The sequence below is a fragment of the Nannobrachium achirus genome, assembly GCF_963921795.1.
Source record: "Nannobrachium achirus genome assembly, chromosome: 19".
Classification (NCBI taxonomy): Eukaryota; Metazoa; Chordata; class Actinopteri; order Myctophiformes; family Myctophidae; genus Nannobrachium; species Nannobrachium achirus.
The window spans coordinates 32,370,786-32,384,425 of NC_137826.1; the positions used below are offsets into that span (position 1 = coordinate 32,370,786).

The 13,640-nt window shown below is 40.5% G+C and overlaps 1 protein-coding gene across 2 annotated transcripts in view; it reads right to left on the minus strand.

Moving 5' to 3' along the window:
• The window catches only part of ksr1a (kinase suppressor of ras 1a), a 59,520-nt gene extending 50,322 nt beyond the window's left edge, over positions 1 to 9,198 (minus strand). For both annotated transcript variants that reach the window (XM_080748998.1, XM_080748999.1), the window contains exon 1: positions 8,719 to 9,198. In XM_080748998.1, the coding sequence (XP_080605124.1) occupies positions 8,719 to 8,940 (222 nt within the window). In that variant the 5' untranslated portion in view covers positions 8,941 to 9,198. The remainder of the gene's footprint in view (positions 1 to 8,718) is intronic.
• Between the last annotated feature and the right edge of the window lie 4,442 nt (positions 9,199 to 13,640).

A 13,640-nucleotide genomic window follows, 5' to 3' on the forward strand; every position in this document is an offset into this window, starting at 1 on the left:
CGATCGAGTATATCGACAGAAATGGCACCTTCTAATAGTGAGGGTCCAGATCAGGGATGGCCAACGGTTAACCGTTACCGTTTAACCGATAAGAAATTGGTTACCGGTAGCACTAACGGTTAATGGTGACCGATAAAAAAAGAAAAAAAAGACCCTCACATTGAATCCCGTTTAAGAAGAGCTTAAAACACAACTTTCTAATGTTACATGGCGTGTGGAACGCTAAAGTCGTCTTGGTTACAGAGTAGGCTATGTGAAAATAACACAAAGCTCAGAGTCGCAATGATCGCTGCATCAGCACACACAAAACACGGGCAGAGACACTTATATGTGAGAGAGTGTAGGAGAGTGAATCACTGCCTCAGCCTGATGGCCTTAAAAGTCTAGGATCTCCCTTGGTCCAAAGGGATATCCTTTTGGGTCAATGGTTAAGATATTGGACTTTCACGTGGGAGACCTGGGTTCGAATCCAAGGCGTTACAAGAGCAATACACATCATTAAAGAGAGGTACTTTCAATATGGGTTTTTTCCTGGAGGCTGCCACCTTGTGCCGGTCCAAAAACACAGATACAATTACATCATAGAATCAACCTCTCCCCTAATTACCATTCACCCAACACACGTGGGTGTGACTAACTTCAGCTGCACCATCATCATGCAACGCTGAGGAAGGCCGAAGGGCCGAAACGCGTCCGTACACTGTCCATTGAGGTAAATAAAATCATAAGGATATTCCTTGAGTGCTGGCGACTACTTCTTTCTCACCACCCACCATGACAACCAAGCATACTAATGAACTGGTGGGTGTGGCCACATAAAAAAAAATGTTTTTAATTCTTTCTGTACACTTTTTTGGAAAAAAAAATCCTCCTAGTATAATCATAATACCTGATAATCATGTTTTAGAGGGGAAAAAAATCATGGCACCCCATCTTTAAGGAAAATGTAAAGCAAACAATGTAAAAAGTTATATCTTTGTGACGCAAAACATCCATCCATCCATTACTACACATTGGAGTTGCATCGGCGATTTAGCCGTAAATAAACCTTGTCCTTTTCCATAAAAGCATAGTTCAGAGAAAATGAGCTTCAAAGATGTGAGAATGCATTGGATTCGGCGGCGCGACACTCTCGTGGGCCAATGTAAACAAATCGCGGCCGACGGACTGCTCGAAAATTTTGCCTCAGGCTTCGGTAAGGCCTCCGAGTGTTTAATTAATTTTATATAAAAAGCCGAATTAATTCGGGATCAGCACCCCGGGAAGCGTCGCGTCGCTGACAGCATAGATTCAGTGAAAATTGGGGGGCTGTAAACTTGGCATCTGGCCATTTTCAATGGAATAAATCGTCGGAGCACGTACGACGGCTCGTTGGGAAGCGTAGGACGAGCCAGGACCACCAACGTCTTTACAAGCAGCTCAGGGTAAGTAAAATAGCAAAAAAAAAATTGTCTCTTGCCGAGAAGAAAAGCCGAACTTGTTCGGGATCGGCACTAATAAGGAAATATCCTGAGTTGACAACAACTCTAGCTGAATATTTCTCCCCTAAGCCTTTGAAAATACCATGTTCTTAACATCCATGAATCATTTCTCATGGTGTCTACAGGTATCAGGAGGTTAACCCTTCTAGAGTAGTTAGAAATCCCCAAAATCCTATTCAACATTTGTTCATCATTACTAACTACATTACTAACAATTCAATCAATATTTTTTATTTCGTTTTGTGTCTTTCAAGAAGACGATATTAGGGTTTCCGTTCATAAAGTATGCCAGCATGGAATGGGGTTGGTATACTGGCATAGGCACTGTTGACTCAAAAATGCCAATATCTAACATTTTCAAAGAAAGAAATGGTCTACTTATGACACCTTTTGTCATAACTATAAAACCAACTAGAATTAAAGACATCTTCAACTTGCAATGAAAATAAACAGGGAAAGTGAAAGATACACTCTTTTCAAGCTAGCAGAATTGCTTCTGGTATTCCAAAAAAACCACTGAATGCTCTTGAAAGATAAAAGTACTCCTAAATGGAGAAGACACAGGTACCCCAGAATGAAATATGTTATTGATATGATATGTTTTAAAAAAGGTCAGGACCCCCTGCAACCCACTTGAGGACCCCTATGGGGTCCCCGGACCCAAATTTGAAAACGATTAGCAGACCATTTGTATGTTTATTATTATTATTATTATTTTATTAGTGTCCAAACTAATGTAACTTCCAATAACGACTATGGAGCGTAAGGCAGCTCTAGGTCAGACCTGGGCATTGTGCTGCCCGAGGGCCGTATGCGGCCCTTTGGTTCACTCTGACCGGCCCGTGTAGGGTTAATGGCAAATGACAAAATGAACACATTTTCTCATTTTACCTCATGCATGGACTAAAGCTGCATTGCTTTTATTTTTACTTTTCTTTATTCACATACATATGGATGCAATGTGTACATCAGCACTTGTGCGTGATCATTGGATCGTTGTCTCAGTAACAAGCAGGTGGTCACACTGGTCACAAGTCAAGACGACCTGCCTTACCTTACCCATCAAAAATGGCTAAAGTGGCTAAAAAAAGAAAAGTCGATGCCGGGTTTTCAACAAAAATTGGACTGTTAAGTATTTATTTACTGAAGTCGGAAGTAAAGCTGTGTGTTTAGTTTGCGGGGAGCACTGCCTTTTGCAACGGCCCTCCACAATATTTTCTGTTGTTCATGTGGCCCCATGGAAAAAATAATTGTCCACCCTTGCTCTAGGGAAACAAACATGTTTCACAGAGGCTGTATTTCCCTGACAGGATCATGATGAAATTAAGACATTTTGCTCTTCTCTCATCTATTCAAGAAGCTTGCTTGATGGATACTACAGCCATGACTGTCACTAATGCACCTTATTCTATTCAATTTATTCTAGTTGGTGTTGCTGTCACTACCATCCATGTATATGTTGGAAAACAATGTCTTTAGATACAAATGATTTTACAAATTAATCTTAAAAGCTGGGTAAGTCCTCCTTAATTCAACCCCATATCCCCTTTCTTATTGCGACCGTAGGTCGCATTTACTATCAAACCCTGCACAAAGTGTCAGTCCGTCAGTCTGTCTGTCACACCTCACACGTCACACTCTTGCCCTGCTCATATCTCCGCAACCGTTGCCCCGATCCATGCCAAATTTTGCACACACGTTCCTTACCTGCCAAACTACAACCTCCAAGGACCCCCAGAGCTCCAGGGACCCCCAGGTCCCTGGGGGACCCCCAGATGTAAAAAATGACCAAGTGTAAGTCCGTCAGTCTGTCTGTCACACCTCACACGTCACACTCTTGCCCTGCTCATATCTCCGCAACCGTTGCCCCGATCCATGCCAAATTTTGCACACACGTTCCTTACCTGCCAAACTACAACCTCCAAGGACCCCCGGAGCTCCAGGGACCCCCATGTCCCTGGGGGACCCCCAGATGTAAAAAATGACCAAATGTGCTAAACTGACCAAATGACCACCCCAACGGGGCTGCTCACGGGGAATTCCCGGGGACCACCCACTCCTGTTGCTCCAGAACGGATGCAAAAGTGGTGGCGCCCCCAGTGGAGGACCCCCTACACTGCAGCTCACATAAAATGCCGTAACTCCGGCTAGGAGCGACCGGGACAGCCGGGGCCGGTACCTATTCGTCCGCCTTGCCGGCGCGGAGACCCCACCCCTCATTTCTCACATGGCCCTCTTCTAGCGCCACCATGTGGCCGATTCTTGCAAAACACATTTTTGGACACTGCTCCTACAATTTTTGCCCTAAAATCACGCAAATCGGTACACAGTATGTCTACACTCATCCCATCAACATGAATCTCTCCCATATAGCGCCACCTCCAGGCCGATTTTTAAAAACACATTTTTGGACACTGCTCCTACAGATTTTGTCCTAAAATCACGAAAATCACTACACAGTATGTCTACACTCATGTCATCAACATGGATCAGGAAGATTTTGGCAAAACACATTTTTGCCCTATTTGTGGAGATAAGTGACCTATGGTCGCTTATCTCCCGATTAGGGAGTCTTACTGGTTTATGTCTACTCTACTGTATCTCAGAATATATGCTATATATGTAGTGGAGAGTCATTCCCACATTGCCCTCCAAATGCCATGTGATTCTTCCCAAGTTAGATGAATATAACAGGTACAGGTTACAGTACTTGATGCTTGCGCAAGAGGTGTCTTAAGTACATTAGGCCAGTGGTTCCCAACCTTTTCAGGTTGTTGAGTGAGAAAACAATGTTGCACATTATCATCATCTGGAGACCCCCCAAAATAATTTGGGGACCCATCTGGGGGTCCCGACCCACCGGTTGAGAACCACTGCATTAGGCTAGGCATTTAGGGATGATAAAATATCTATTTGGGAAGAGAGACAATAAATATCCATGTGCACACTCACAGACCAGCTAATTTCCCTCTCTGCTCTGGTTTCAGCTCTCTCACCCACTCCCTACCCAGACAACGTAATAACAGGAGTTACACTACTTGTGTAACTTGCATCATAGTAAAAACAATGAAAACATATATTTTCAGCTACCGGTAATCTCTTGTTACACCAACATTACTCTTTTGAAGCCTTAGTTCCTACTACAGTTTTTGCTCCAGTTGCAGGCAGCCTAGCTGTGACATACGTACACATGCTCTCTCTCTCTCTCACTATATCCCATGCTCCCTTGACCCAATATACTCTCTCTCTCTCCATGCCTTAGCCCTTATCCCTAAACCCATTTTTGACTATTCTGACAAACATTTTTGAATATTTCAAATAGCTGATCTACAAGCTCACAACGTGTCGATGTGGATCGGCTATTTGAAGTATTTTTAAATGTTTTTCAAATTAGTAAAAAAGGGCAAAGAAGTTTAGGTAAGACATGGGCGAAAATATAGCAGTCCGTCTCCCATGCTCTCTCCACTGGTAGGCATACAAGAGCTCCATGCATATAAAGCGACCAACATTGTTTAAGAAGCATTTTATAAAACAGTTTCTTCAATCACAGAACTCTTGCATAAGCACTATCACTACCATCGTTACTGGTAAACTGTTGATTTCCATTCCCATTGTAGCTGCATGAGAACATTACAGGTAAATATGGAGCTGTGAGTCCACAGGACGCCAAAATGTGTGTTCATATCTGTCTGACTGGGCTTTATGACCACAACACAGCAAACAGTTTCCTTGGACAGCATGACCAACAGGTTGCACCAAAGAGTTACAGGAATAAAGCACTGATCAAAGAGCCACGGCAGGGGAAAAACTGCAGGTAGAGACTTCAGATTATTTATCTTCCAAAGCTAATTGTGAGGCCAGCATGGCCTGGCTATTGTCTGGAAGACCAATGCCTAGACAATACGCACATATATACAAAACAACACTCCACTGGGAAGTGATCGGCCAGACCACGTCCTTCTCTTCGTATCAGTCGACGAGGTGTGCATGAAGACTGATGAAGAGGTGCAGAAAGCACCCAGAGACAGGTCGAGTCCTCTGCACAAGGGGAACACTGGGAGACAGAACCACTGCCAATGAAGGATGCAAGTGTGTGTTCACCATATGCACAGTGCCAAATAGTTTTATAGAAAGGACAACAAATCAAAAGCGCATATTGTGTTTACTGTATGGTAAGAGTTAACTTCCTGTATGGTAAGAGTTAACTTCCTAGAAATTAATGCCATAATGGCCTCTTGAGAAAGAGAGCATATAAGTGTTCGGTAACACTGTCTATGAAGACCATGTCAATAATGCATTATACCATACTTATAATGCATTATGATGCTTATAACACGACACCATTATAGTTATAGCCACTCATAAATACTATAACAATAAACATAACATATATGGCAATGTATAAATATAAGGTCAAGTATAATAATTAGCTTAAAGGCACTCGACCACTTTTCAACCTATGTTCATATAATTGGTCCTCACTCAAAAATAGTAAATAAATATTCTTTTTTCTTTTTTTCTTTTTTTTTCCTCAGAGGAGGGTTGTGGGCAGGTCAGAAACCCATCGTCTTGTGACATCATCGATTGCCAATCCAGTTTATAGAAACGGCAGGCTTTCTACTCCTTAAAAGTTGCAATTTTAAAGTGGAAGCCATTGTTCTCACGATAATAAAAATCTAAATATTTATTTCAAAAATATTGATTACATTTTTTTTTTTGGAAAATGATGGTGTCACAAGACGATGGATTCTGAACTTCCCACAGCTCTCCTAGGAGACTTGGACTGAGTAGAAAAGAATTGTGATATTTTATCATGAACATTAGTGAGGACCTATTAGACAGGTTGAAAAGTGGTGAACTACTCCTTTAAGCATAATTGATAATTGCTGGACAATCAGACATATTTTGCAAGGATCACAGTGTTATAATTATCTTAGTTGTAATGCACTATAATCACACTTTTTGTGTGTTCTTGCCATTCTCACATAGGTTTAATGTATTTTCTGCTTTATTTAAAGCATGGCCACTTACCATGACTACTACAACAATACCTACTACAACAATACTATAATGCATATTATAAATGCATTATACAATTATGATAATGTAGCCTATGTGTAACTATGATAGTTACAATACACTATGATCCTGGCCAAAAAATACAATATGTGAGTGACCAGCAATTATGAAGTATTATAATACTTGACTTTACAATGCTTATGTGTTATGATTATTGTTATAAATCATGAGTGTTTAATTATACTATGTAAGCAGCCTACCAGTATATGCTTTTAAACGGTTATGATTATTGTTATGAAGTATTATGAGTTATTTATGAGTAGTAGTTAGTTAGGCCTATAACAATAATTATACAGTGTTATAAGCAGATTAAAATGCTTTATACATTCTGTCAATTGCATTATAGATATGGGTTTCAGAGAGAGTGTTACCAAGTAGTTCAAATTACATTCAGACTTCTAATGAAAGCTAATTTGTAATGAGTGACACTTTCTTTAAAATATTACCAAAAGTACCTTGAAAACCCACATCTGCAAGCTACCCATCATATAGCAAAATACTCCTGTCAAAACACTGAGGGCATTCATTAAACTGAATTTAAAACTGTACCTATACACATGAGAAACTGTGTTGCCATCTCCAGATGAAGTTTATCTTTTCTTCATATATAGATTGTGTAGTTCAAATGGTGTCAGTGGCAGGCATGCTGACACACTGTGAGGGATTACCAAAAAGAAGAAGAAGAAGAGGGGAACACTGGAAAATCTGGGTCAACAAGTTTCTACTACTTTGTTCGTGACTACTACTGGGTGCCTCATTTCTGCGTGAGCATTCTGCCACTTTAATCAGACAGTTATGATGATAAAATAGATTATGGAGGGCTTGGTACATATAATAATTAATTTAGCAAGGTGACCACACAGCTGTTCTTGAGGCACATGTCCAAAAGCAACGGACACCCCAATAGTCAATCAATAATGAGCATTCATTTGGTAGAACAACTTAGAAATACACATACCCACAAATAAATATATTATGTATCTTATATAAAAGGTCCTTATATGTCAACTGACATTTGTTATATCACTCATTTACATAAACTATCTTATCCATTATGACAAGCATCTAAGGAAACATTTTCACAGTTTCCTGCAAGCACATGGATCATCAAAAACAGAAAAGGTAGGCCTACTCCACCTTACCACCTTCCATGCAAAAGTAGGGCCTGCTATACCATAGCTTCATCACTAATAACATTCTGCAGTCATCTCACCTCTACAGCTAATATAGAAACACTATGTGGCTATAAATATCCAGTGAGGTAAAGCACAGGCACACAATTCAATTAACGCATCCAAATGTTGCATAAAGTGGGTTATAGTGACGCCTTTGAGGGCCGAGTGAGGATACGATTTCTGCATCATAAGCTTATGTCTGCGCCAATACTACCCAGCATGCTACCAAGCATGACTTCTCCCAATGATGCACAAGCTTATTGCCTACTGTAGTAGGATATGCTGAGGCCATAAAAAGCCCTATAGGCTATAGGCTCTTGCGGAAACCAATGTTAAATCATCCCAACAACATTGCATTGAATTTGGATCAAACAGACAGAATATTATGAGCGCATCAATATCAACATCAATACCAGCAACTAGCACTATTTTCTGATTGTTATGGGTGGAGGAATTGATACACTGGTGGTGTGGTGTGATCTATGTTAAATTGTTGAAAAGGTGCCGATGGCCTTGATGTAGAATTGCTAAATAGGTGATTCGTTTATGCTATAAAATGCTGAAATGAAATAACAAAAGAAACACAGAAACGGAAATGTAGCAACTATCTATGGGTTCCTGTCAAATAATTCCCAAAGAAAGAGGACACAGTAAATAACCGGATCAGGCGTCACTGACATTTTGCATGTTTTGCATTCATGCATATCATGTTTTAGCCTAAATAATGGAGCCTAAAGTTAATCATGGCTCTTTTGGGTTTCTGCAGTATATTGTACTCGGCTACCATACAAAATATGCTCAGCGGCAGCTCAGTGACACTCGGGTTCCTCGCGTTGCTTGCAGCTGATATTCAGCCACAGCCTATTTGAGGACACGGTGCTTCATGACTCCGCAATTTGACTGCACGTTTTGATCGTATATGATGATGATGGGGGTCCAAGGCAAAGCTTCAGTGCTTTGCATATTTACTGACATAAAATTACCTCCACGGTGCGTATCTCTTGCTGCGTGAGATCGTTGGACGCGGCGCATTTGGTCCGGAGCCCCTGCAAGCTGGAGATGGAGATTTCAATCATATTCTGGATGAGTTCGCACTGATGCAGCGCGGCCATCGCTGCAGCGCCGCCGCCGCCGCGCTGCTTCTCCCTCTCCGGCTGCTCATCGCTCTCCACCATCCTTCCACCTTTATCACACACAGCATCCATTCCTCAGCATTGGGCACCGCTTGAAGGGCTAGAGTCAAAAATAATGCATATGCACCAGCGACGCACTGGTCTAGAATGCAAGTTAACGAATGTCCCCTGTAGGCTCCAAGTAACACCAGTCCCAATCTGGAATGCTCCAGTCCAAATAAATGCCAGCCAGATTTTTTTTTTATATAAATGCAGTCTATCAAAGAAGGATTATCGATGGCAGCCCCAGTGTAGAAGTCCAAAACACTGCCAGTCCCAGTAACGCTCGTCTTGTCTGATCTGTCCCGTTCGTTCACTAGCGACCAGACACTGGTCTCTCCTCTCTCTCTCTCAGCCTTTGCATCATCAGTGTGAAGACACCAGGAATGAAAGCAACACTTCCGCTTAAACTTTTCAAAATAAACTAAACCATAAGTTACAAGTCTGTCTCTGACTCTGACACTCCTGGTTCGGACAGGCCTTTAGTTTTGATTAAAAACGTAAAAAATTAAACAAAACCTCCAAGTCATGAATGGCTGGAGCCTGGAGCTGGGGTGACATATAATACAGGACAAGCTAAGGGACTAATGATCTGCAGAACTGGGTAGGTTACTACATAGCAGTTTTTTTGTTGTTGTTATATTGCTATATGAAATAACATATTAACAAAACAAAAAAAACGAACTAGGCCCATTTCTTATGATTTTTACCATACTGTAACTTTATTATTATAAGAGACTGGCCCAAGTCGCTGCACAGGAAGCATTATTCCTGCAAATGTTGTCTAACTTGACGTGGCGGGCAGCTTTAGCACCATGGATGTGGGTTTTTATCGTCTGTCAGCTGTTGGGAACATGATGGGCCGCATTGCAATTCGGGAAATATAGTTCTTTGGGTTGCCACTGTCAAACCACAGTAGCCTACAGGCGCCACACACACTTCAAGTGACAGGCCTCTGTGACTGTGAGAGTGTGAGCTCCATAACAATTGCGACAACAGGGCCTGGAATTTCATCATTTTAGGGGCAAAGCCATTGGGCCTTTGTTGTAGATTTTGTTAAGGTTACACATGAGAAATGTCATGTCAGCAAGGCCATCAAATAATAAATCCATGGAAAAAAATATTATTTTTATTTGTAATACAAAGTATGAAATAAATAAATTAAAAGAGTTAATAGGCCACTGTAAAGGTTTGGGACTTTTTCCATAATGCCATTTCACTTGATGCGTCCCAATAATAAGAATTCAGAATCTCAGCAAAAAGTCATTGGTGTCTAAAAACAGTATTGAAACAAGAAAGAAAAAATAATTATTAAACCATAAACATACATAGTTGACCGGAGATCCCAAAGGGTTTATACTAAATATTCTGTCACAATTTTCACAGAATACAGATTTCTCTGCCCAGAGCATGGCCCAGAGGTGCCCAGTGTAGAGAAGAAAAGGTGTCCAGAAAAATACCAGATGCCCACTGTTCCTGTTACCATCCTGAATGCATTAAAAATTGTCTATAAGATGGTAGTGTAAGTTTCCTAAACTCCTATGGAGGTATAAGCACTGATACAGTGGAAAATGTTGAAACTAAATGGAAATACTGTATATCGCAAAATGTCTATTAACACAATGCAAGGATTAAGAGTGCTTAGGCCTACTGCATAAGTAGGCTAGATGGAAATCAACCCTGGACACTCAACAGCACAGGAGCAGGTTGGCTACAATTTGTTGTCATTCTTTCAGGGACAAAATAAAACATATATATTAATTTTATTTTTTAACCTTGTGTGCAGCATGTTCTGATGCCATTGCCAACTTTGATTAAACAGGTTTGCAATACCATACCTTTTATTTCTCCCCCCTCTTGGTGCTGATATTCATGCCATGTTCATTTTTCTATTTTCCATATTCAAACCCGTGTGGGCAATCAGGCAAACATTTACAATGTTTGAAAAAGACCCCGATCACACTTAAAGTGATGGCAGAATAGAGGCACTTGACAGCTTGTTGGTGTGACTCTCTGAGCTGAGGACATGATCCTGTCCCAGCCACTTAAGCTGCTCATTCCGTCATGCTATTGGACAGTCAGCTCACCACATGTACAGTAGTAAACCTAGCAGCACTGGAAGAGATTAAATTATATCGTGGACAATCTGATTGTGTGTTCTTTGGTAAAAGATTAATACAAATAAAATAAACTTCTGAGCAAAATCTCCATGGTCTCAGTGGTGGAAAAAGCACTAAAATGTTTTACTTAGGTAAAACTATCAATACTGCAATGTAGAAATACTCTGTTAAAGTCCAGATAAGTATTGGCATAAAGATTTACTCAAAGTACCAAAAGTAAAAGTACTCATTGTGCAGAATGTCCCATTTCACAAGTCCATAATGTATCCAAATCTTTTGAAAATAGCAGATATACAAGCTCACATGCGTCGCATGGCTATTGTATGTTTTGTAACAATAATCAAAATCTATAAAAGTAACTACATTTTTCAAATAATTGTAGAGGAGTAAAAGTACAATATTTACTTCCGAGATGTAGTGGAGTAGAAGTAAAAGTATAGAAAATTGGAAATACTCCAGTAATGTAACAGTACCTCAAAATTGTACTTAAGTACAGTACTTGAGTAAATGTACTTAGTTACTTTAAACCACTGCATGGTCTGCAGTGCTGTGCATTGCCTCTGCATATATGTGGTTCCACTAAAATCAAGGTTCAAGGTTGTACTTTATTGTTGTACTTTAAAATGAAAATAATAATTAGGCTGCATGTGTGGGACATTCCATTGTCATGGCTAGAACCACTATACTCACATTTCACAGATCTACGTAGGAATCACCAGTGCCTCTATACAGTGGAAGGGAAAAGTACTCAGTCTCAAGCCCAAATACCAGAGTGAAAGTATACTCCTGGGTCAAAATTGTAGTAATGTGCAATACCCGTTGTATCCGCCTGTCTGTCTGTCTGTTTGTGTCCCTTTCATGCCCATACATACAGTATAATGTATGCACATAGATAAGAGATCTCCTATCTCTGTCTGTCTGGCTCTCCTTTATGCCCATATATGGTGTTCTGTGCCCAGGCCAGTCTGTGATGTCATATCCAAATTTGGGCACTGTACTAGTGACGTCAGTCAGTGATGTCAGTCATCTCCAAATTTGGTCACTTGTTTCATCATGTCAGACAGACATTATTTGGGTATTGTTTCGGCATGCGGCTGTTACCATGCTGGCAACACTGTATAATATCAGTGGTGTCAGCATGCAGACTGTTTGTTTCACCCACATATGGTGTTCCGTGATGTCAGTCAGCAATATCGGGCAGTTTCAGCATGCGGCTGTTTCCATGGAGACACTGTTTAGTATCAGTGGTGTCAGCATGCAGACAGACGGCGGGCGGACAGACAGACAGACAGACATTCAGTAAATTAATACTTAGATGGAGTACATGCTTTTAATAATTACAAAGTACATTTATCAATGCACTGCTGTATTGAAATTTTGACATTTTCCAAACAAATACAAAACTTTCCAGATATATAGTGAAAATAGCTGATCTAAAAGCTCACAACGTGTTGTCACAGAGCTTGTAGATCTACTGTTTCCACTGTCTATGTTTGAAATAGGGCGTTAAGTGATTCATTTATAATGTAGGCCTACTTTTCCCTACCTAGAAATGTAGGAGTCTGTGGTTCCTGTGGAAATAAGCCGTAGAGCTTTCTAGGATCTCCTTTTGGTTGACCTTGTACCAGTGATTTGTGCCGTCATGAAACTGTACTTTTTTCTATTGCAAACTTCTAATAAATTCTTCAATCAACCAAAAAGTCAAAAATACAATATGTATTTGAAATGTAGCGCAGTGAAAGTCTTAAGTATCCAAAAATACAAATGCTAAGTACAGATACTTATTTTTTTTTTTACAAATGCACGTTGTTACTGTCCACCACTGCAACTATACAATCACTAATCAACATTCATGAATTTCAGGTTACTTTGGCCAAAATGGACAGAAAACCACAGAGGCCACAGATGGACTCAGGCCTGGAATTTCGTCATTTTAGGGGCAAGGCCACTTGGCCTTTAGTGTTGTACATTTCTTCAGGGCACAAGGCCAAATGCCAGGGCAGGAAGGCCATCAAATAATAATTATTCCATTGAAAGAATTAATTGTAGTGAAATAAATAATAGTGACATATATCCATGCTAATTGCTATGCCCTGCAACAATCAAAGTCACTGGATTGGTTTAAAGATGGGGACTCTGGGGAGTTATGAATTCAGAATCTCAACACTCTGGTGTCTACATAACAAGAAAGAGACAGTGGTGTCTACTGTCTACATATTGACCAGAAAGAGACCAGAGGAGAAAGTGGTCCAGTCAGCTGGGGCATTAAGGCCACTGTGGCCTCAGGTCATGCTATTGTTTTTAGGGGCACAAGGCCAAACTGAGGGGCAACGGTGGCCATGGCCTTCATGGCCTCCCTGAAATTCCTGCCCTGGATGGACTAGACTGGAATAAATACATGTAGACAATGCCATCTAGTGGACAATATCTAATACACAGAGTAAAACAAAACGGATGCACATGTAAAGTCCAATTTTCTGTATTCTCAGTAGATGAGCAAGACTGTTGCTCAGTCCAATAAGAACCCTTTGCAGTCATTCTTACACCTTGAACTCAATGCTAAATACAGGGAACATATACATTCTTATGTTTTAAATTCTTGTTTTTTTCATA